Source organism: Hylobates moloch, unplaced genomic scaffold (genome assembly GCF_009828535.3).
Source record: "Hylobates moloch isolate HMO894 unplaced genomic scaffold, HMol_V3 SCAFFOLD_12, whole genome shotgun sequence".
Classification (NCBI taxonomy): domain Eukaryota; kingdom Metazoa; phylum Chordata; class Mammalia; order Primates; family Hylobatidae; genus Hylobates; species Hylobates moloch.
Genome location: NW_026652287.1, coordinates 56,128,974 through 56,150,553, shown reverse-complemented (window position 1 = coordinate 56,150,553; position 21,580 = coordinate 56,128,974). Strand labels below are relative to the sequence as shown.

General features: G+C 37.6%; 1 protein-coding gene across 1 annotated transcript in view; it reads right to left on the bottom strand.

The window, feature by feature from the left end:
* LOC116479554 (cyclin-Y-like protein 2) overlaps positions 1-21,580 on the bottom strand; it is a 49,640-nt gene that overhangs the window by 10,015 nt on the left and 18,045 nt on the right. Inside the window, exons 2-8 of the mRNA XM_032171606.2 lie at positions 19,927-20,001; positions 17,547-17,581; positions 12,901-13,001; positions 9,811-9,846; positions 6,538-6,589; positions 5,337-5,456; positions 726-892 (exon numbers count right to left, since the gene is read on the bottom strand). Of these exons, the coding sequence (XP_032027497.1) occupies positions 726-892; positions 5,337-5,456; positions 6,538-6,589; positions 9,811-9,846; positions 12,901-13,001; positions 17,547-17,581; positions 19,927-20,001 (586 nt within the window). The remainder of the gene's footprint in view (positions 1-725; positions 893-5,336; positions 5,457-6,537; positions 6,590-9,810; positions 9,847-12,900; positions 13,002-17,546; positions 17,582-19,926; positions 20,002-21,580) is intronic.

The following is a 21,580-nucleotide window of genomic DNA, read 5'->3' as shown; positions in this document are numbered from 1 at the left end:
TTGGTAACTCAAGTCCCACAGATTGCTGCTGTGGTTGTATGAGTGCCCCAGGAGCCTCTTGAGTGTGGTGGGCATTGTGTGATGCCTCAGCAATTTTTTGCATACTGCCTTGAGGAAACACTGGAGCTGCAAACTCACCAACTCAATTTCTAAACACATGCAACACTCTTAATGGGGAGGGCACAGGGATCTGTGGCTATTCTGTATCTCAAGGTTTCTATAAAAAACAGACATTTAAATAAAAGGGAGAAAACATCAGCAAAAGCAAATACACAATGTGCGACTGAAGCTGAGGCTATAACTTCTCCATAGTCCGGAGGCCCTAGACTTTAAGAGTGGCCAATTATTTCAACAGCCAGACATGTGTCCCTTAAAAAGAGACTGGAACTTACAGACAGCTTCTAAAAAGCCAGAAAGATATTTACTGTACCGTGCTGTTCTGGTAGTGCACTTGTGAAGTATTTGGCAAAAACCACCAGAAAAATACTTTTCCATGTTTGAGCAGAGCAGATTATTACAACAGTAACTCACCAAGACCTACCCATTAACAGTAAAAACATATGAACTTTTATACTAAAGCTGGATAGAGAGAAGTAGGTGGTTTTATGTGTTTTCCTTATCTGCATACTGTAGCCTTTAAAAATATGTCTTAAAGTGTTACATTTATGGGAGCAAATAAGATAATGAAAATGGTTAGAAAGTTCACAAAAACCTTAGAAACTCACATGTCTTCAATGCTAGTGTTCCCAAAGAGCCTGCAGTATTCCCCATTCCATATAGTCACATCTTCCCAAACTTTGGAGGCGAAAAGAATGGCTCCCATGACAATCCTCTTCCAGTTGGTTGGGCAAAGGTCTATCTCCGCATAACTTAAGAGTCTTTCTATGTAAATCTGCAAAATAGAGCACTGGCCTTTGATTAAGTTCACTTTAAGTGCTGTGATAAGAACTCTTTTGAATGACAGATTTCTTCTGGTTTTGACTAGAAAGTGTCTTTTATTCTTACGCCCTACATACTTTGCTTGGTCAGGCAAAGCAAGAGACCACATTACAATCATAGGTCAGATACTTCTGCTGCCTACTCTGCCTACGGGAATGTCCAGCCCAATTTCAGTGACAAGAATGCCTGCATATGTCAGCCAAGGCCACCGTGAGGAGAGGCAGTGTCATCATCTTCACACTCATAAAAGGCAGCACACACTAAGGACCAGTGTGGATTAAAGTTGTTTAGGAAATACTCAAGTGCGTACCAAATGTAATGTCTCATACCCAGCTGGGAGGCAGATAGAAATTCTACAGGTATGTCAAGCTTGAATATGTAAAACCCATGTGATAGCGAGCAAATGTTAATCTCCTTTTCACAAAAACTAACCCCTTTGTGGTGCTAGCTTAAAAAACTGCTGGTCAAGAGAGCCTCCCAGTGGCCGCTGTGCAGAGCAGCATGGCAGGTGCAGGTCTCAGGGGTTGTAAAACATTCCCAGTAGTCAGTTGCTTGATAAAAAACAAATGTGTATAAAAGAATGGTCCTCCTCTCAGCCCCTATTTTCCCATCTTCATGATCACTTCATGAAAATTTATTCTCTCTTACATCCTGCAACTTAGTCAATTCTGTTGGTTTAAAAGTGGAAACAGCTGCCAGTTTCTGCATCCCTGGGATTCCTCTAAGCCTGCTGAGTAGTTTGTGAGACAATCTCATGAACTAGCACGTGTTTGATAGTTTACATCTATCAAACATCTACTTTACAAAGAATTGGGCAAAGTAAACAGCTGAGTAAAGATTAAAGGTGAGCTGTGAGGAGGTGTTACCTCAGAGGGTGCTCTGCAGAAGAGTATGTCTGCAAGCTACCTGAACTCTTTATGTCAAAACAAAGGGAAAAAGTTTATTTTATAGGAGTTTATTTCTTGTCTGAAGGTTATGATCATCAGCTCAGATATAGAAGTGTTCTCCAAACTCGCCTGTTTTCAAAAACAAATGGCTATTGAGCATGACATGTTTTACAGATATTCTGCTCCCTTTCCCCCAAACTGAAAAGTCTCAAGTATTTTGAGAATGAACCTCACTCTTTGTATAGGAATCAGAGAGCACTGAAACAACACTAGCAAGCCCTTAACTTCCAGTTGCCTTACTGCTAAGCCGCTGACCTGCTGACACTCACTCATCAGTGTTTTCCCTCCTGGGTCAGTGTGACACGGAATTTTTTTTCCCCACTGATGCCAACTTTTCTCAGTGCAGTTGATCCCATCCCACTTTTGCAGAACACTGTTCCTACAATCACCTCTTTGAAGATTTTATGCCTCTCTACTAGCAATTTTCCCCAATCTCACTGTGTTTCCTTTGTTCCCATCTCACTCCCCACTACTCCTCCAGCTGTGTCATCTCATTGGTGCTCACAGCACCATGCCCTCATGCCAGCTCCTCATCTTCCATCTCTCCTTAATGTACACTGCCTGCCCCACTGACATTACTCTTCCAACACTTCTCTTGCCTAGGTTTCTGGTGCCCTCCCACTTACAAACTGGAAGTCTCCAGCCCAACAACCAACTCCCCAAGCCTTTTCTAATCTTGTACAAGACACTGCCATCTGCCTAGCTGCTGGGGCCAAATACCTGCATTTGAGTTACCCTTCTGCAATGTCTCCAATGCCTGTTATGTCTGCCTTCACTGGTAGTCTGCCTGGGTCGATTATGAGCCACAATCTCTCATTGCTCACCTGTATCACTCTAATTGCTTTTTAGCCCTCTTCTCTGCCTCCAATCTTCCTCCCAACCGTGGCCTACTTTCCTGAAAGCAGTCACCATAACCTCTTTATTAACAGCACTCACTTCCCTGCTCAAGATCTGCATGAGTCCCCTATCAAACTGGAATAAAACCTTAACATCTTCCTATGGCCTGAAGCCAAAAGGCCCTGTGAGCTGTGGCCTTGCCTGTGTGGCCTTATCTCCACTGCTTCCCTTATTCCTCACTCTGACCACACTGGTCACTTCGCTGTTTGTTCTGTGAACACATGTGAAACACATTCCTGTCTCTGCTGCCTGTAATGCCAGCACTCCTTCCCTTCGTTGCTTTGGTCAGGTCACTGTTCAAATGTTGGCTCTCTAGAGAGACTCTTCCTTATCATTCTATCTAAAGTACTGAGCACCCCAACACTCTGAATCCCTTTATCCTGCTTCCTCTTCCTGCTATTTGACACTACCTGAAAAACTACTGTGTCTCACTAGAACATAAGCTCATAAAGGCAAGAACTGTGTTCAACCTGTCCTCCCTTCTACCCCAGCACTTAGAAGAGTGACACAGAGTCAGCATCCAGTGTTTATGGAATGAGTCACTTCTCGGCAGCATTCAGCACTGTGACCACAGCCTCTTGTAACTCTTTTATTACCCTTTCCTGCTTTTCCTCCTCCCACTGTAGTAGCTACTCCTCTGGGGGCTTGTCCTTTACTCACTATAAGTCTTTACAGACCTATCGTCTCTCAATTTTCTTTATCTTTTTTAAGACAGGGTCTAACTTTATTGCCCAAGCTGCAGTGCAGTGGCATGATCATGATTCGCTGCAGTCTCCACCTCCTGGTTCAAGTAATCTCCCTGCCTCAGTCTACCATGTACCTGGGGCCACTGGCATGTGCCATAATGACTGGCTAATTTCCTTATTTTTTTGTAGAGATGGGGCCTCACCTTATTGCCGAGGCTATTCTTGAACTCCTAAGCTCAAGCAATCCTCTTGTCATGGCCTCCCACAGTGCTGGGATTACAAGGCTGAACCACCACACCTGGCTTCATTTTTTTTTTTTCTTAAGATATGGGTTCTCACCACGTGGCCTAGGCTGGACTCAAACTACTGGGCTCAAGTAATCCTCCCCAACTCAGCCTCCCAAGTAGCTGGGACTAAAAGTATGAACCCACCATGCCTGGCTTGTCCAATTTTATTCTACACACTTACTCTGCATTTGAACAGCTGCTATTACACTTCATTCTGCATCTCTACCACAAATCCATGCTCTAGTCCCGTATATCCAAATGATGACTAGACACTGCTACTCTGCTGTCTAAAAGGCACATCTAGCTTAGCCTGAGTACAAAACTCTCCCTTTTCCAATCCAGCTTTCCCCCCAGCATCATCTATCTCTCTAAATCTGGAAGCACCACTCCTGCTTCCCTCCAGCATGTGCTAAGAGTTCCAAATGACTTGCAGCTCCTCGAAAAGGCCTGTGTCTGGTCCAGCACCCATTGAGGGCTTTGACTCAAGTACACATCAGAAGCTTTCTCTCCTAAACTCTAATTGAATGGTAAATAAGTAAGTATTGACCTAAGTATTCTTTCCTTCCCAGCCATGCAGTTGACTTTCCTCTATAGGTTGGCTGTGAAGAGGGGTAAAACAATTTCAACCATTTGAATAGACTTTATTATTCAAAATGATATTTGTACAATAGGAAATCTGTAGGGATGATGTAAATGTAAGGAAACAGCTATGGCTTGGAAGACTAACGAGCAAAGTTTGTGTCCCAGGCCTACTGGAACCACATTCCTGGGCAATTTCATGAGCAGGCACAAGTGATCAGCAGGGGTAGATTAAGACTCATGGCCCGAGGAACAAAGACGACAGGGCAGCAGCTGTCAATCACAGCCTGCATGAGAACTGCCTGAGGAATGCAGCCTGGGACTCAACTCAGAGCTCCACTGGAATCCATCTCTGCCCATGGACCGGATGGTTTTGTTACTGCTCCCCATCCCAACACCTCCACCTGCCTTGCATGTGTGCACACTGCATATGCACTGATGTGTGGGGGGAAATCAGAAATCTCTCCCGCTGCTTTTAATAGCAATGGTTCTATTATGAAAAACGCAATGGCAACATTTTAAGCTGTAATGATGATTCAACTTGAATGTGTGTATTTACTTCGCTTTCATAAGTTTCTCTTAAAGTTTGGATAATAATTTCAGAAGCCAACTTTTTTTTTTTTTTTTTGAGACAGAGTTTTGCTCTGTCACCCAGGTTGGAGTGCAATGAGGAGATCTTGGTTCACTGCAACCTCTGCCTCCCAGATTCAAGCGATTCTCCTGCCTCAGCCTCCTGAGTAGCTGGGATTACAGGCATCCACCACCACGCCTGGCTAATTTTTGTAATTTTAGTAGAGATGGTTTTTTGCCATGTTGGCCAGGCTGGTCTCGAACTCCTGACCTCAGGTGATCTACCCATCTCAGCCTCCCGCAAAGTGTTGAAATTACAGATGTGAGCTATCACGCCCAGCCCAGAAGCCAACTTTTATTTAAAAACAGCACCATACCCTGTGTACAAGTACCAACTTCTAAAAATGCTTTATAAATAAGAAATATCTTACCAAAGTTACTATTGCAAATTCAGCTGTTAGGTTTGTGGCTTTAAAAAGAACACGGACAAATCTGTAAATAAACTTGTGTTCAGGAACATACTCAAAGTATTCCTTTGGCATCTTTTCTTGCTGAAAGAAGAAAGTAAGTGATGTAAGTATCCATTGGAAAAAAAATGAAGTATAAGGACAGCAGTATTCAGACTTGTGCCTATGTGTCACTTAGAACAATTTGGACTGGGGAGATGTCTTTTAGTTTCTAAAATATGAACAGTGTAATCTTAAGATACTATAATGATTCAATACTCATCAACATTCAGTGAAAAAAATGGGCTCAGGCTCAGAAAATTTTTATGTTCCTTTCTACTCTTTTCCCCACAGAATTCTATAAAAATGTAAACTACTTTTAGGCTTTAAAGTCTTACTTACTGACAATAATTCATTCTTCTCTGCAACAAACTTTGAAAAAACACATTTAGCCGGGCGCGGTGGCTCACGCTTGTAATCCCAGCACTTTGGGAGGCCGAGGCAGGTGGATCACGAGGTCAGGAGATTGAAACCCCATCTCTACTAAAAAATACAAAAAATTAGCCGGGCGTAGTGGTGGGCGCCTGTAGTCCCAGCTACTCGGAGAGGCTGAGGCAGGAGAATGGCGTGATCCCGGGAGGCGGAGCTTGCAGTGAGCCGAGATTGCGCCACTGCACTCCATCCTGGGCGACAGAGCGAGACTCCGTCTCAAAAAAAAAAAAAAAGGAAAAACACATTTAGTTTTCTGTAACCATAAGGCTCTAAGGCTGCACTATTCAATACAATGGTCACTAGCCACATGTGGCTATTATGTACCTGAGGAAGTACTTCTTTTAATTTGTACACCATTTATTTAAATTTACATTGTTTTTAATTTCTATTCACAGAAATCATGTATATGTGTTAAAGGCATCTACAAAAATGTATACTATTTGATGCTACTGACAATTATCTTTTTAAAAGATAAATTTTCTGTTATTTGGATTATATATTTACTCTCATTAGCTCACTAATTAACCAGAGCTACAGGTCATTTCTTATTCCAGCACATCCTTTTTATAACACTTCTTAAATAAGACGATTAGATGCAACATGGCATGGGGAAGAAGACTTAAAAATGTCTTTGACTTCAGCGTGAAACAAAAACAAGTCTATGAGAAAAATATGGCCTCAATAAAAGTGACACAGTGAGTGGATGTAATTGCTCATCAAATATATCGAGGGATTTATCTGCATCTCTATAAAGTAAAAATGTGCATTTAAGAAATTAATTCAGAAATGATTAATATCTCAGTAACATATCTGTTTAGTAAAATAATGCCTCCTTTGTGTTTTGCTGTTTTGCTTCACCAAGGCAAACCGTTTTACAAATCCTTCTCCTGGAGCCTGACCTTCAGAGGGTCTCCTGGACTCTTCTTACTCAGCACATCAAGTACTGTGAAGTCTTTTATTACAGTTACCAGTCAGGATTGCCAGTAAGTACTGACCCTCCCTAACAGGCCATGGTAATGAACCTGTTATATTTTTACTCCTCTAACCTGACAATGGAACACAAGAATGTTTTAGAAAGCAGTAGTAATGGGCAATAAAGTCTTTAGAACTTTAATAAATGTGAATATGGCCAGGCGCGGCAGCTCACGCCTGTAATTCCAGCACTTTGAGAGGCCAAGGCAGGCGAATCACGAGATCAGGAGGTCGAGACCATCCTACCCAACATAGTGAAACACCGTCTCTACAACACATAAAAAAAAAAAAATTGGCTGGGCATGATGGCACACGCCTGTAGTCCTAGCTACTCAGGAGGCTGAGACAGGAGAATTGCTTGAACGCAGGAGGCAGAGGTTGCAGTGAGCCAAGATAGTGCCACTGCACTCCAGCCTGTGCGACAGAGCGAGACTCCGTCTCAAAAAATAAATAAATAAATAAAATAAAATAAATAAATAAATGTGAATGCGATTCAGATTTCCTAGTCTTTTTCTCTTAATAATTACTAATTAAAAAGTATTAATAATAATAATGACTATCATTACTGATAATAGTATAATTATTCTCTTTATCATCATTTTCTCTGTATTAGATTCTCATGATATATTTATTTATTTTAAGTAGTTTGAATTAAAAACTTAATCTGTCTTTTTATTTTGAAACAGGCCAGTCTTTGATGAACTTAAGAGGTTAATACAACTAATACATTTTGCCTGTTTAATAAACCAATGGTTCTTGCAATGTGCTCTGTGGACCTCTGGAGATCCCCTAGACCATTTTTCATGAGGCCGAAGCAGTCAAAACTGTTCTGATAAAAATACTATTTCAGCCTGAGAAAGCTGATTAAAAATAAAAAGTAAATTAAAATAATTTTTAAAAGGATATGAAGGCATTGCCTGCTTTCGCACTGTGACACTTGCCATGATTTTATAAAAGCAAAAGTGGGTGAAATAGCTGGTTTTTCAGCATAAATCGAGGTTTCTCAGCATAAATCAAGGTGATCAAATTACACTAGAAGTCATTCTATTCTCCACAGCCCCTTACAGTTAAAAAAGAGAGCCTGATTTAGTTAGGAATGTCTTTGATGAAGCAGTAAAAACTAATGGTATTATTAAATCTTTACCTTCCTATTTAATACTCTGAATAGGTGGAAAGCTAACAAGAAGCACTTTTTCTTACTGTAGTATGGTTGTGTTAAGAAAAAGAACCAATGATTTAAATGTAAACTGAATAATCACTTTTTTTAATTAAAATATTGTTTTTATTTAAAAGTACAACTGACTATCATTCTCAAAAATGAATAAAGTGAGCCTTTTACATCACGGAAAATAAGTGTTCCCCTACTGGTGAAAGTGTAAATTAGTTCAACCATTGTGGAAGACAGTCTGGAGATTCCCCACAGACCTACAGACAGAATTACCATTCAACCGACCAATACCATTACTGGCTATATACCTAAAAGAATATAAATAATTCTATTATAAAGTCACACGCACACATAGGCTTACTGTAGCACTATTCACAAAAGCAAAGATATGGAATCAACAAAAATGCCCATCAATGTTAGACTGTATAAAGAAAATGTGGTACATATATACCATGGAATACTATGCAGTCATAAAAAGAACAAGATCATGTCCTTTGCAGGAATATTAATGGAGCTGGAGGCCATCATCCTTAGCAAACTAACACAAGAATAGAAAACCAAATATCACATGTTCTCATCGGTAAGTGAGAGCTAAATGATGGGGACACATTAACACATAGAGGGGAACAACACACACTGAAATCTTTTGGAGGGTGGAAGGTGAGAAGAGGAAGAGGATCAGAAAAAATAACTAATGGGTACTAGGCTTAATACCCAGGCAATGAAATAATATGTACAACAAATCCCCATGACACAAGTTCACCTGTGTAACAAACCTGCACATATACCCGTGAACTTAATATAAAAGTTAAACAAAAAAAGAGAATAACTGTTCTCAGTGATAATAGTCAAGCTTTCAGGCTAAAAACCAGAACTTTGGAAAACACACTCCTTCTACCATAAACTCAACAGCTTCTCAATACTTAAAGAACTCCTAATAAGACATAGTGATACTAACAAAAGTGAGTTTTTGACACAACAAAACATAAACCATTATTTCCCAAATAACTAATGCATACTATTATACAAGCAAGCATGGGGGAAAGGCCCATTTACTGCACAAGAAAAATCAGTGAGTATTGATGGAATAAATGTACTGGTATGTAAAATTCCCCTGTAACTAAGAAACTAGTTACAGGGGAGTTTTGAGGTAGTATTAAATAACACTCACAATTATCTAAAAGCTTTGAAGATACACCTTTTAGTAACTACATGTTTGCAAAAAGCTTGATCATCTTATTGCTTCTCTAAAAAAATTGCGAAGGGAATCCATCTGTCTTCTATTACGCCAAACTTTAGAGGTTTGCAATAATATCAATGCATGACACACTTTTTACTCAACTTTTTATTGTAGAGAAGTTATTTTTCTTTAAAAAAATGCTATTTATGTTAACGACATAGTTTTCAGAAAATATTTTTGTTGTCACAACCTGGGTTATTGCTTACTACTGACATCTAGTGGGTAAAGGCCATCAATGCTGTTAAACTTCCTGCAATGCACCAACTAAGCATTTATTTCCTCACAACACAGCATTATCTAGCTCAAAATATCAATAGTGCTAAGGTAGTAAAATCTAAACCAGAAGCAGATTTTTTAAAGATCTCAATTTTAATTTCTTACACAGTATATAAACACAGATTCTTTGGGATTCTCAATAAGTTAGGACTTAAAGAGTCTCAAGGGTGAAAGAAAACACAAATAATATGCTTCAATATTTTAGTAGGCACAATACAGCTTATGGTGTCTATAGCTATGAACTATCACTGAGATTGATATTATAAAAAGTAATGAGTTGGAATAATAAGAAAGTTTTTAAAAGAGCTCACCTTTTCTTCATGTGATAATATATTGCTAAGGCCACACTACGGAAAGAGAAAAAATCATAACAATGGATTTTATCATTTTTTGGGTCTAAAAGCTTTTTTTAAAAGGGGGGAGGAAGAAATTATCCCAGTGGCCCTGAAATTTAAATCTTCTACTTCAGAACAGTACCATTACGGCACTATATTCTTGTTTTAGTTTTTTGTCTTTTAACAAAAATACGAGGATCAAAATGCTAGGCAATATACTGTTAGAAGACATGTTTCTGTTGATGATTATAATATATAAATAATAACATATTTCCCTGTTAGATGCTCTTCTACCCACAAAACCTTTCATCCCATGCAATTTATACCTATGTGTTACATATGCTTAAATTTAAGACATACAGTAGTGTTTTTTTTTTAAGTTGTTAGGCCCTGCACTTTAGTTGATTTAATCAACTATCTCCTAACCATCCGTGTTTTATTATTTCCTAAAAATTAATGATAAAAGTGTTTTATACCAAATTAAATCATTTACAATAACTTTTGCGTAATTCATGTTAGTAAACCTGAGTACACACAAAATCAATGATAGCTTTCTGAAAATAAGCAGTGCTAAGATAATGCAGCATAACACTACAAAGTATAATATTAAGGGCAGGTACTTTCAATTAGTTTAAATGAAATATTTATGAACAAGTAAAACTCTTCAGATATATGTTACTGTATTTTTAAGTTATCTACAGATACTGTGTATCAGGAAACATAAGTTATGTTTTTCCATTTGCCCACAGCAACTAAAATGAGGCTGAAATAATTGAGGGAAGGCAAATCTGAATTTTAACAGTAGGTCTATATAATATTAGCATGTTTTTAAAAGCCTGTAACATTAGTATGTAAGATGGCTATGTCTATAGTGCTTCAAGAAGTTTTTAATCTCTAAAATAATTTTAAAATCACAGAATATGAAGTTACCTGCTGAAAAGGACCAATGATCTAAATGACATTTAATCCAACACCATTTTACAGATAAGAAAAACAATGTTTAAAATTGACTTGCCCAAGGTCCCACCAAATAGGAGCAGCTTGTTGTCCTAAATTCAAATCAAGCAGTGGCTCTCAAACTTTGCTGCACGTTGGAATCACCTGAAGAGCTTTAAAAACTGCCTTCTTTTTAACATGAGACATTTTGATTTAATTAGCTTTGTGTATAACTTTGAACATCGGGGTTGTTGTTAAAATTTCCCAAGTGATTCCAACGTACAGCAGGGTTTCCGAATGATTGAGTTGGGGTTCAAATCAGAATCTTCTGAAATGCTTTTATACGTATAAGAATGCCTCACATCCATCCCTATTTTCCTTCTTTTTTTTTTTTTTTTTGAGACGGATTCTCGCTCTGTCCCCCAGGCTGGGGTGCAGTGACGCAATCTCGGCTCACTGCAAGCTCCGCCTCCCGGGTTCACGCCATTCTCCTGCCTCAGCCTCTCCGAGTAGCTGGGACTACAGGCGCCCGCCACCACGCCCGGCTAATTTTTTGTATTTTTAGTAGAGACGGGGTTTCACCGTGGTCTCGATCTCCTGACCTCGTGATCTGCCCGCCTTGGCCTCCCAAACCCGGCCTCCATCCCTATTTTCTTAAAAGGCTTCTGAGTGCCTGGAGTTGAAGGAGAGGTGGAGGTAGGAAGAGGCATGTGATTACAGACATATATTTTAAGAAAACTTGCATAAGTAATCAAATGTGGTCCATGCATTCCATTGCGAACAATGCTCTACTCACCTATATAAAACATTTTCCAAAATCTGTTCATAAACCCATTTTGCCCGATTAATTTGCTCAATAAACCTTTGTTTTACAATAGTGAATATACCAAGTGATCATTTCTGACAGAAAATTAAAACTTACTACACTTCCAAAAGTAGAATTCTAAAAATTAGAATGATGGAGGAAAAAACATAAACTTTATGAATACTTGTTTGAGCAAGATTAATCTTTAAAACTACTTTTGAATTGTATACTAACATATTACAATCTTTTGAATAGAAGCCAGGGACTCTAGCCAAAGTACAGTTTTGTTTTTTGTTTGTTTGGTTTTTTTGCTGGTTTCTTTTTTTTTTTTTTTGCCCAAGGATTTAGAGACTTGGCTGAATACAGAAGTTTAGTGATTACTTAATAGGTAACAAAGTGTAAGACTTTAGACAGAGTTAGTTAAGTTTTTGCTGAAACACAGTTTTATCTCAACCACTGTTAGAAGTGAGATAAAAAAGTGACATTATTATGAGTGTAAACTTCCTACTTTTAATTAAAATAGAAGTTACTAACAATTGGTTTGGCTAGGAAAGCTAGTGCATTAGAAACAAAATTGTTTATAAGCTAGCTATGTTTATAGAATGAAAAGTAAAACTGACAACCGTCCTTTTGTGAAGAAAAAGAAGTAAAATGAAAGAGAAGACATTAATATTCTAAATTAGCACTCTCCAAACTGTGTTCCAAAAATTAAACACTCATAATCCAAGCAGATGATAATGATGTTCTCTAGACAACCCCAACGGAGCTGGTGTTGTTATTGTTGCTTTTAAAATAAACTTGAAAGGCTTGTCTTAGGTTGTTCTAAAAGTGCATCTTCAATTGTGCCCTATGAGGTGTTCATGCAAAATGAAGGGAAGTCAAATGCAGATACATTACGGTGCCAGTAGAGAAAAAGTTGTTCCTTCTTCCAAGATTAATGTCAAAAGTAGTACACATTGATTTAGGCCTGTAACTCATTAAAAAAACCTTTTTTGGGGGGGAAAACATCCTATAAAGGACACCTATCCTACTCATTGTATTCAACATAAGGCATAAAAGCATCAAATAAATAACTAAACTTTTCCAAGGATTGATTATTTGCTAACTAATTTTCTCTTCCAATGTGAAGTCTAAAGCTAAAGGAGAAACTGAAAATTAATATTTTTTTGAAAATTAATATTTAGAATCGGAAATCAATATATCGTTGACACCAGTTTCTTAAACTCATTGCCGAAAAGGACAATCAAACAGCTGAAATAACCAAGGATGGCTGGGATGATTTTAGAATAAGGGGCTGTGTCCCTTGACATAATAGTTGTACTCACGATTTTACTACGGTTGTAAGATGAGGCTGGCTGGCTGTGCTGTCATCTAGGTATATGGTTGAACATGAGCTGCACTTTTTAATAAAATGCTTAGTAGATACCTGAAGGGGAAGGGAAATAGAAGAAAACATCACAGTAAGTTAAACCTATAAAAGTGTATTTTTTCCCATTGCTTAAAATGTCAAATGACAAAGTACTAAGGTACTTCTTATACTTCATGAACTGAGTGTGGAATCATGTGCACTCCATGGGAAACCCACTGGAGGCTCTTAAATTCAACAGAGGATGTTTGAGAAATGGGTTATAAAAGGCTGCCCTAAATATGGTACCTGTCATCAGACCTGGCAAGCGTCTATTGTGAATTCCCCTTTATAAATAATGAGAAATGTTTAAGATTTCAGTGTTTTTAAAGCAATATAAAGCAGCTGAGATTTTCTATTATTTACTTACTACAATAAGCTGTAATGCATTAAATAATGTTGGCACAAGAGCATTTTATTGCAATGAATGAAGACTAATGCTACATTACTAAGTTACTAACCCTAAATGTAATCTTCGAGAAGACAGTGGGACAAAACAAGTGTTTTAGATTCAGATGCTCTGTGTGCCAGGGCTGCTCCATAACCAACAATAGAGAAAGCCATAGCATTCTCTAGTCCTGTTTTCTCACGTGGAAGATAAAAAGACTATCACTTTAATATACTCTCACACCCTGAAAACAGATAACAAAGACAACTCTAGGAATCTAACTTTCACTTCATGTTTCAATAAGACTGCCAGGACATCACTCAAATGAGACTCTCGGAGAATACTTTCCATTCATTTCAAAAGTTGATTCATTTTATTCTACAAGTCATTTGACCTGCTCATAGGCATTCTCCTGCCACACAGTTTCCTTCTGCTCTCTGCCTAGGATTCTTTTTCTTTGTCCCAGCAAGCTTGACCCCATTTACCCTCTGGGATTCCTTTGCCAGCAACCACACCACAAAATATTTCCATTTTTGTAAACTAGTCAGTCTAATTCATGACTTGTTACATGATACCAATTCTTACAGAGTATTCCCCTCATAAGAAAGTAGGTCTTTCCAAGGAAGGGAGAGTCCTTTCTTCTCTACCTGGAGATGCTGAGCACAAAATTTTGGACAAGTTTAAAAGTTCAACAAGTGCTTGACAAATTAATTAAATCAGTTCCAATTTGGAAGATAAATCTTACTATATTTAATTATGTCAAATACACTAACAATTTACTGTTTATAGGTATTATTTCAGGTAGTCAAAACTAGAAAGGAACAACTTATCTTCATTCAGTCTGCATAAATGCCAAGAATATAAAATTTTACAAACTTTAACACAAAATGGAAGGTGTTACTTAGTAGTCTTAAGTCTTACTTTCTAGTCTTAAGACTAGAAAATCATCATACCTCATAGTTTGGTAAGCCAAAACCAAAACATTACCATCAAAGGTCGAGTATCTGTTGAACTCCTATACTGACTTTTTTTTCATTGTACCTGCTGCCTTTTGTTTTAGTCCATTGAAAATTCTAAAGTTTACTTTTGTCTCTCTCCTTTTTGGGAGGACAAATTTTAGGTATGTTTTTAAAGAATTAGCCTTTATTTTGAGACAGGGTCTCACTTTGCTGCCCAGGCTGGAGCGCATTGGCACAATCAGAGCTAACAGCAGCCTCAAACTCCTGGGCTCAAGTAATCCTCTGCCTTAGCCTGCTGAGTAGGTGAGACAACAGGGACATGCCACCGTGCCTGGCTAATTTGTTTTTTAATGTTTTTGTAGAGATGCAGTCTTGCTATGTTGACCAGGCTAAAAATGAACACATTTTAATTTAATATTTCTAACACTTTGGGCATTAATGAAAACAGCTCCATTTATAGTGTGAAGTAATGGAACAATATGGCAGGGTATAAAATTTGAATAGGAATACTAAACAAGGGCCGGCCACAGTGGCTCACACCTATAATCCCAGCACTTTGAGAGGCCAAGGCAGGCAGATCACTTGAGGTCAGGAGTTCGAGACCTGCCTGGCCAACATGGTGAAACCCTGTCTCTACTAAAATGTAGCCAGGTACAGTGGTGGGTGCCTGTAATCCCAGTTACTCAGGAGGCTGAGGTGGGAGAATTGCTTGAACCTGGGATGTGGAGGTTGCAGTGAGGTGAGATTGTACCACTGCACTCCAGCCTAAATGACAGAGTGAGACCTTGTCTCAGAAATAAAAATAAAACTAAAAAAGGCCCTGGTAGAAAAGTGTAATACATTTATTATAAATATATAAGTAAAATTCTCTGGATTAATATTAATTATATTGAAATTAAATTATAATTTACACTTTAAATATAGGTCATAAATTTAGGTTAAATATAATAGATTGATGATAAATTTATTCCCTCTCCCTCCTAAAATCTCATTAGAATTACTCATATAACTGAAGTTATATGCAGGACCAATAGAGAAGATTGACATTGATGATTTTTAATAAATACTGAATTATAAAAAGTAGATAATGGAGTGGTAACTGGCATGGTAGCACAACTTTGGTGCCTACGGGAAGTGACTGCAACAGAAACAAGCAAGCCAGTTTGTCTTCTAGAACCCAAGGCAGAATTCAACTTAGAGGGAAATGGCACCTTTGAAAGTAGGGTGAAACATAAAATAAAAGTGAGGTCAGTTGAAAATCTGTGGTTAGAGCCCCAAGTCCACCTGTCCTTCCATCTTACAAGGAATTTAAATGTGTATTCTCTGGATATATAAAAGCTGAAAATTATGGGCTCAGAGATACCATAGCTAAAACCTGAGAGATGGAAAAACCTGTACATCAAGAAGCAGAACTCCACCGCTGCTTCTGGAAAGCAAGTCACCATGCTTTTACATCCCAGGCAGAAAATTGGGAGAGCCTTCTCAGAAGGAACTGAATGGTCCCAGAGTAAAGATCCCCAGATAATACACTGAAGTCCCCCAAATGAAATGCTGGCTTTATTTCCAAAACCTCACAGTGAGTCTCCTTAGTGAACAGAAGTCCGGCTTCCAATGAAAGCCAAGGACCACCATTCAAGAGAGAGCAAAACAACAGGAAAAAATAATTCATGGGACCAGTAAAAATTTTGGAGCAAAACTTTAAAAAAATACCCTCAACAAGAGAAACACAAGAAATATTAAACTATAAAGTAAAAAATATCCAAGAAGTAGAATGAAAAGACAAACTGGAAAATAGGAGGGGGTGGGGGGATTAAAAACCAATGTGGATACATGAGTCTAAGCAGCCCAGCATCTGAATAACAAGAATATCAGAAAAAATTAACAGAGAAAATAGAGAAGAAAATAAATTCTCTAGAAGAGATAATCTGAAGACTTAGTAGCCCCAATAAAGGGAAAAGATCCTCACACCAAGCTGCATTATAAAATTTCAGAATCCCAGAGAGAAAGAAGGTCCTAAAAAGCTTCTAGAGATATGTAAAACCCGGTTACAAATAATGTATCACACAATGGCAACAGATTAAAAAACAATACTATAATGAGAACACAATTACAAAATATCTTTAGAACCCTAACATTTAGTTTCAACCTGAAATTTTATACTGTATCAAAGAGGAAGTGCTTTAAGACTAGCTGGGTCTCTAAACATGTTCCCATGTGCCCTTTCCCAGGAAAATGTGCTCTAGTACAAGTAGAGAGGGTAACAAGGCAGAAAGAAACACAGAATCTAGGACTCAGGGAATATCACAGAAGAGGGCAGTTAAGTGAGATCTCAGAAGACTTTCAAGAGATAGCTTAGAAAAGTAAGCATGTAGCACATCTAGGAAAGCCACTCTACACTGAACTAGGATGACGAAAGGCCAAGGAAAGTTGCCCCAAGAGAAATATAAAACAGATGTATTTGAGCTGATGAATATTTTTGATAAGCATGTGACAAATGTTACAACACTTGCGGTAAGAATAACTGTTAGAGAACAGGCAAATGAATATAGTCAGACAATTAATTCCATGCTAAAAATTACAGGATGTGATAAAGCAGAGAGACCAGCCAAGGGCTACTTACTGCATTTGGCCGGGTAAAATATGTTAGGCCAGGAAAAGGATTATCTGGGAGAAGTGAAGAAGTGCTCAGATGCCAGAACGGTTTAAATGAATGAAGGATATGTAATGCAGATGCACAGCTGAAACACTGTATGACTTAGCAGTAAATAATACTGGCATAAGAAGAATCATGTAAATATTACTGATTTAATAAAAGTGTGCTACAATTGGACAAAACAGTGGGAAAAAAATAACGTCATGGTATACCCAGAAAGCTGTGCTTTTACCTGCTATACCAGAAAGTCAATAGACAGTGTGGAAAATTAACTTAGCTATTCTAATTTTGTTGTTTGATTTATTTTAAGATTAAATAAAGATCTTTATACCACAACCACATACTTAAAATTTAACTTGCATGTCAGATCCTTTTAAAGGTGGACACACTAAGCTAAAGACTTTTCTGCATAAATCTGATCCTTGGAAAGACAGAAGAGATTTACAAAGTCCACAAAGAGAGTTCCATGCTAATAGCACTGGGTCCTCATTTTATTTTTAAGGAATCAAGATAGACATATTTTACTTCAAACTATGAATTTCTTAACTTTGTGACTATTTACTTACATGGTTCATGTGGTTGCTCTTTCTCTTTTCTTGAACTAAGAATAAAAAAAACAGTTCTGATACGAATATAAAATAAAATAGTTGCTAACATCTGATTGATTATCCCTATGCAAAATGAGACAAAATTCCATTTAAAAATAATTTCCAACTATTTATAATTTAAATTATAGGGCATAATAAATCTCATAAAGTAAAATCTAAAAACTTGGCTTTATTTTTTGTCCTAACAGATATTCTATTACATTCGTAACCAGGCATGGTGGCATGTGCCTGTTATCCCAGCTACGTGGGAGGCTGAGGGAGGAGAATTGCTTGAACCAGGAGGCGGAGGTTGCAGTGAGCCAAGATCGCACCATTGCACTCCAGCTGTGGGCAACAGAGCAAGACTCTGTCTCCGGGTAAAAAACATATCTATCTGTCTATCTATTTATCTATCTATATCTATCTATCTATCTATCTATCTATCTATCTATCTATCTATCTATCTATCATCTATCTATCTAATCTATCTATCTATCATCTATCATCTATCTATCATCTATCTATTATCTATCTATCTATCTATCTATCTATCTATCTATCTATCTATCATCTATCTATCTATCTATTCTATTACAGTCAAATGAAAGAATCCTCATGTACAAAAAAAGGGGCATAACAACTTAAGCCAGATGACAAATTTACCTAATAAATAAGTTTAACTGTTGCATATATGGTATTTTCTCACTCTGCGTTTACACATGGATTACTTTAATTACCAGAATCTAAGAGCTAGGAGCTCTAAGAACTAGTTCCTGGCCAGGTACAAATCTGTAGATGCACCAGAATCCCCGTAAGCATCTCAAACCACTTATTGGTCATCTACTAATATGTCACTAACAAAAAAATGTGTCTTTGCACAACTGGAAAGTAACCTATCTTACATTTAAATTTTAAAATGAGTATGCAAACTTAATTGGACATAGCATCTGCAGCAAACAAAATCATTTTTTTTTTTCTAACAAAGGCCAGAATAACAAAAGCTCCAAGAGGGACTTGGGCCATGCTTTGTTTCCTACACTCCCTCCTCCTTTGATGCTGGAAGCCTTGAAGGCAAACAATCCTACCACTGAAGACTTGAGGGACATGAAATAGCCTTCACTGCTTCCACACACTCTGTGAGAAGCCCATGGCTCTGGAAGGAACTGATAAATACAATTCTGATATGGTTTAGATATTTCTCCCGCTCCAGATGTCATATGAGAATGTGACCCTCAATGTTGGAGACAGGGCCTCCCGGGAGGTGTTTGGGTAATGGTGGTGGATTCCTTATGAATGGCTTGGTGCCATCCTCACAATAATGAGCAAATTCTCATTCTGGTAATTTACATAAGAGCTAGTTAAGAGTGTGGCACCTTCCCCCCTCCCCTCTCTCTTGCTTCCTTTCTCATGTGAAACCACCTGCTCCCCTTTTGCCTTCCATTATGATTGTAAGCTTGCTGAGGTCCTCAGCAGAAGCAGGTGTTGAAGCTATGCTTGTAAAGCCTGCAGAACGAGGAGCCAATTAAACTTTTTTAAAAAATAAATTACCCAGACTCAGGTATTTCTTTATAGCAATGCAAAAATGAACAAACACAAGTCCTGACCAGAGATGACTGACTTAACGCAGGCAAAATCCACACAAACCATAAGAGCACAATTAGAAACCCAAATTTTATTGTGCTGCATTACTTCAAATATTATTACAGAACCCTCATTTATATTCTTACTGTTGAAATCAACTAAAAAACTTGGTTGTATATGGCTTTTTGATCAAATAAACTACGATTTAACATAACATTTAAAATATAAGCAAGAGTACCAGATATTTAAATTTATATTACATTAACAGGAAAAGTTTAATAGCTTAAAAGTTTTGAGTAGCATAAACTTGGATGTGATAAACTCATATGGTTAAAGCACTGTATAAGAGGAGGCTGAAATCACAAATTTAATCCCCATTGATGAACAAATGATTTTTTTATTTGTTTAAATAAAAACCAAGCTGAAGCCTAAATTCTATCATTCATCATTAAAATGAACTCTTTGGAGCAAGGGAAAAAGGGTGAAAGACAAAAAATTATCAATAAAATATTATGAATAAAGATAAATCTATGACTACTCCTAAATCACATGACAAATGGTGTTGCTAAAAGGTAGCAAAATGTATAAACAGAAAGTTTACATGTTTTCACCAACAACTAAAGAGAAGTATTTCACACATTAAAATAGGACAAGTGAATATATGAAAAGTTGAAAAATTTAAACCAATGTAAGTTTCTCTAAATACTGTCTATAATACACTCATTATGACAGAGAGTTTTCAGTCATCTTCTTGGTGGAAGAAACAGCGTCGTCTCACCATCTGTTTGAGCTTTTTGCAAGAAGATTGTGCCTGCCCTTGGATCATCAGAAGGGTTTGGCTCCAAAGCGCTATCTACAGAGAAAAAAAAAATGTGATAATTTATGCAAATAGAAAAAATGATTTTTAAAGTAGCTACACATTCATTTTAATCACTTTAAATAGTTCTGAAAAAAGTTTCTAGTAATAAATATGAAGGAAATAAAGGCAAAAATATAATAATTCTACTTGGGAATGCAAAATTATAGCCTCTCTGCATATATATAGAATAAAACTGGGCTATGTCAAGGACTTTCAAAGAGACTAAAACTAAATAATCTAATACAAAAGAGGACTCATATACATGCCCTGCTCCTTCTGCTGCAAAACTCTGCTCCTTAGTTCAGCTAAAACCAGGTTCTTGTCACACGACCAAGAAAGATTAGGCTCAAGGACACATTGAAGGGTGAGTAGAACAGAATTTACTTGGCAAAAAGGAAAAAAAAATCTCAGAAAAGCGAGAGGGGATCCTTCCAGCGGGCTCCCAACTCACAGACTGAATACCAGGCCACCACACACAAGCTGAAGAAGCCAGGCTCCTCCCCACTGCACAAGATGCAAACTTCTCGTGACCCCACCCCATTCTCCCAGTGCATAGGCAGGTCACAGACTCTCTGGACACCCTCCCCCTCATCTGCCTCCTGCATCTACCACTTCTACTTATCAAATAAAAAGATAACCACTTGCCTCTCTAGTGATATTCGCAGCACATTTTAGGAATAGGCTCAAGCAGCAAGTGATGCTGTGGAAAAATTACTGTCAGACACTAGCTCAATATATCAAACATGCTAAAACAAAGAGCTGGTTTTTGGCCACTATCCCTCAGAAAATAACATGGCTAACTCATTTACTTGTCTGTGATCTATTCAGGGGCAATTCATCATGGCAGATTTAAGTGGACTACATAAAAAGTTCAATGCTCTAATCTATAAGGACACTTTCATGTCAGAAAATGATTTTTAACTTTTGCCCTCCATTTTCAAAGCTAAAATCTCACTTCTTTCCAGCACATGATTCATTTGGGACTTCATCAAGAGTACTTTTGAAACAGATCTTACTTAGATCTTCTTCTAAAAAATGTTGGCCCTATATATGTCAAGGTAGGTCTGTTTACAGTCCACCTTGCACCAAAGGGAGCTAATCCATTTAAGCAAGACTAAAAATCATATTCTTGAATTTTTATTACACAAACTTTGTCATCATATAATAAAAGTTGTAATAAGGGAAAATAAAAACCTATGGCACTCCTCAGCACTGTCCATCTCAACACACTTATCTTAAGCAATCTTGTAAGAAACTAGGTGAAGATCCACACAGAGTAATAATTAAGGCAATATTTTCCAAATCACATATTAATAACTGTTCTACTTTTTAAAAAGGGGTTTAGTGGGCAAATCACAATCCGCTCTATCCCTTGCTTTTACAAAATCAAAGTGCACAGTGGTACAGTAAAAACTAATCAGCCTGTTAGTGAATACTGTCCAACTCAGCATTTCACAAATTTATCTACCCAGGATCCTTTTCTTCCCTCCAACTAAAGTGGTTAGAATCTAGTATAAAAATAATTTGGGAGTTTCTGATTTAGCAGAAATCCGAATCATCCATTTTAATAATA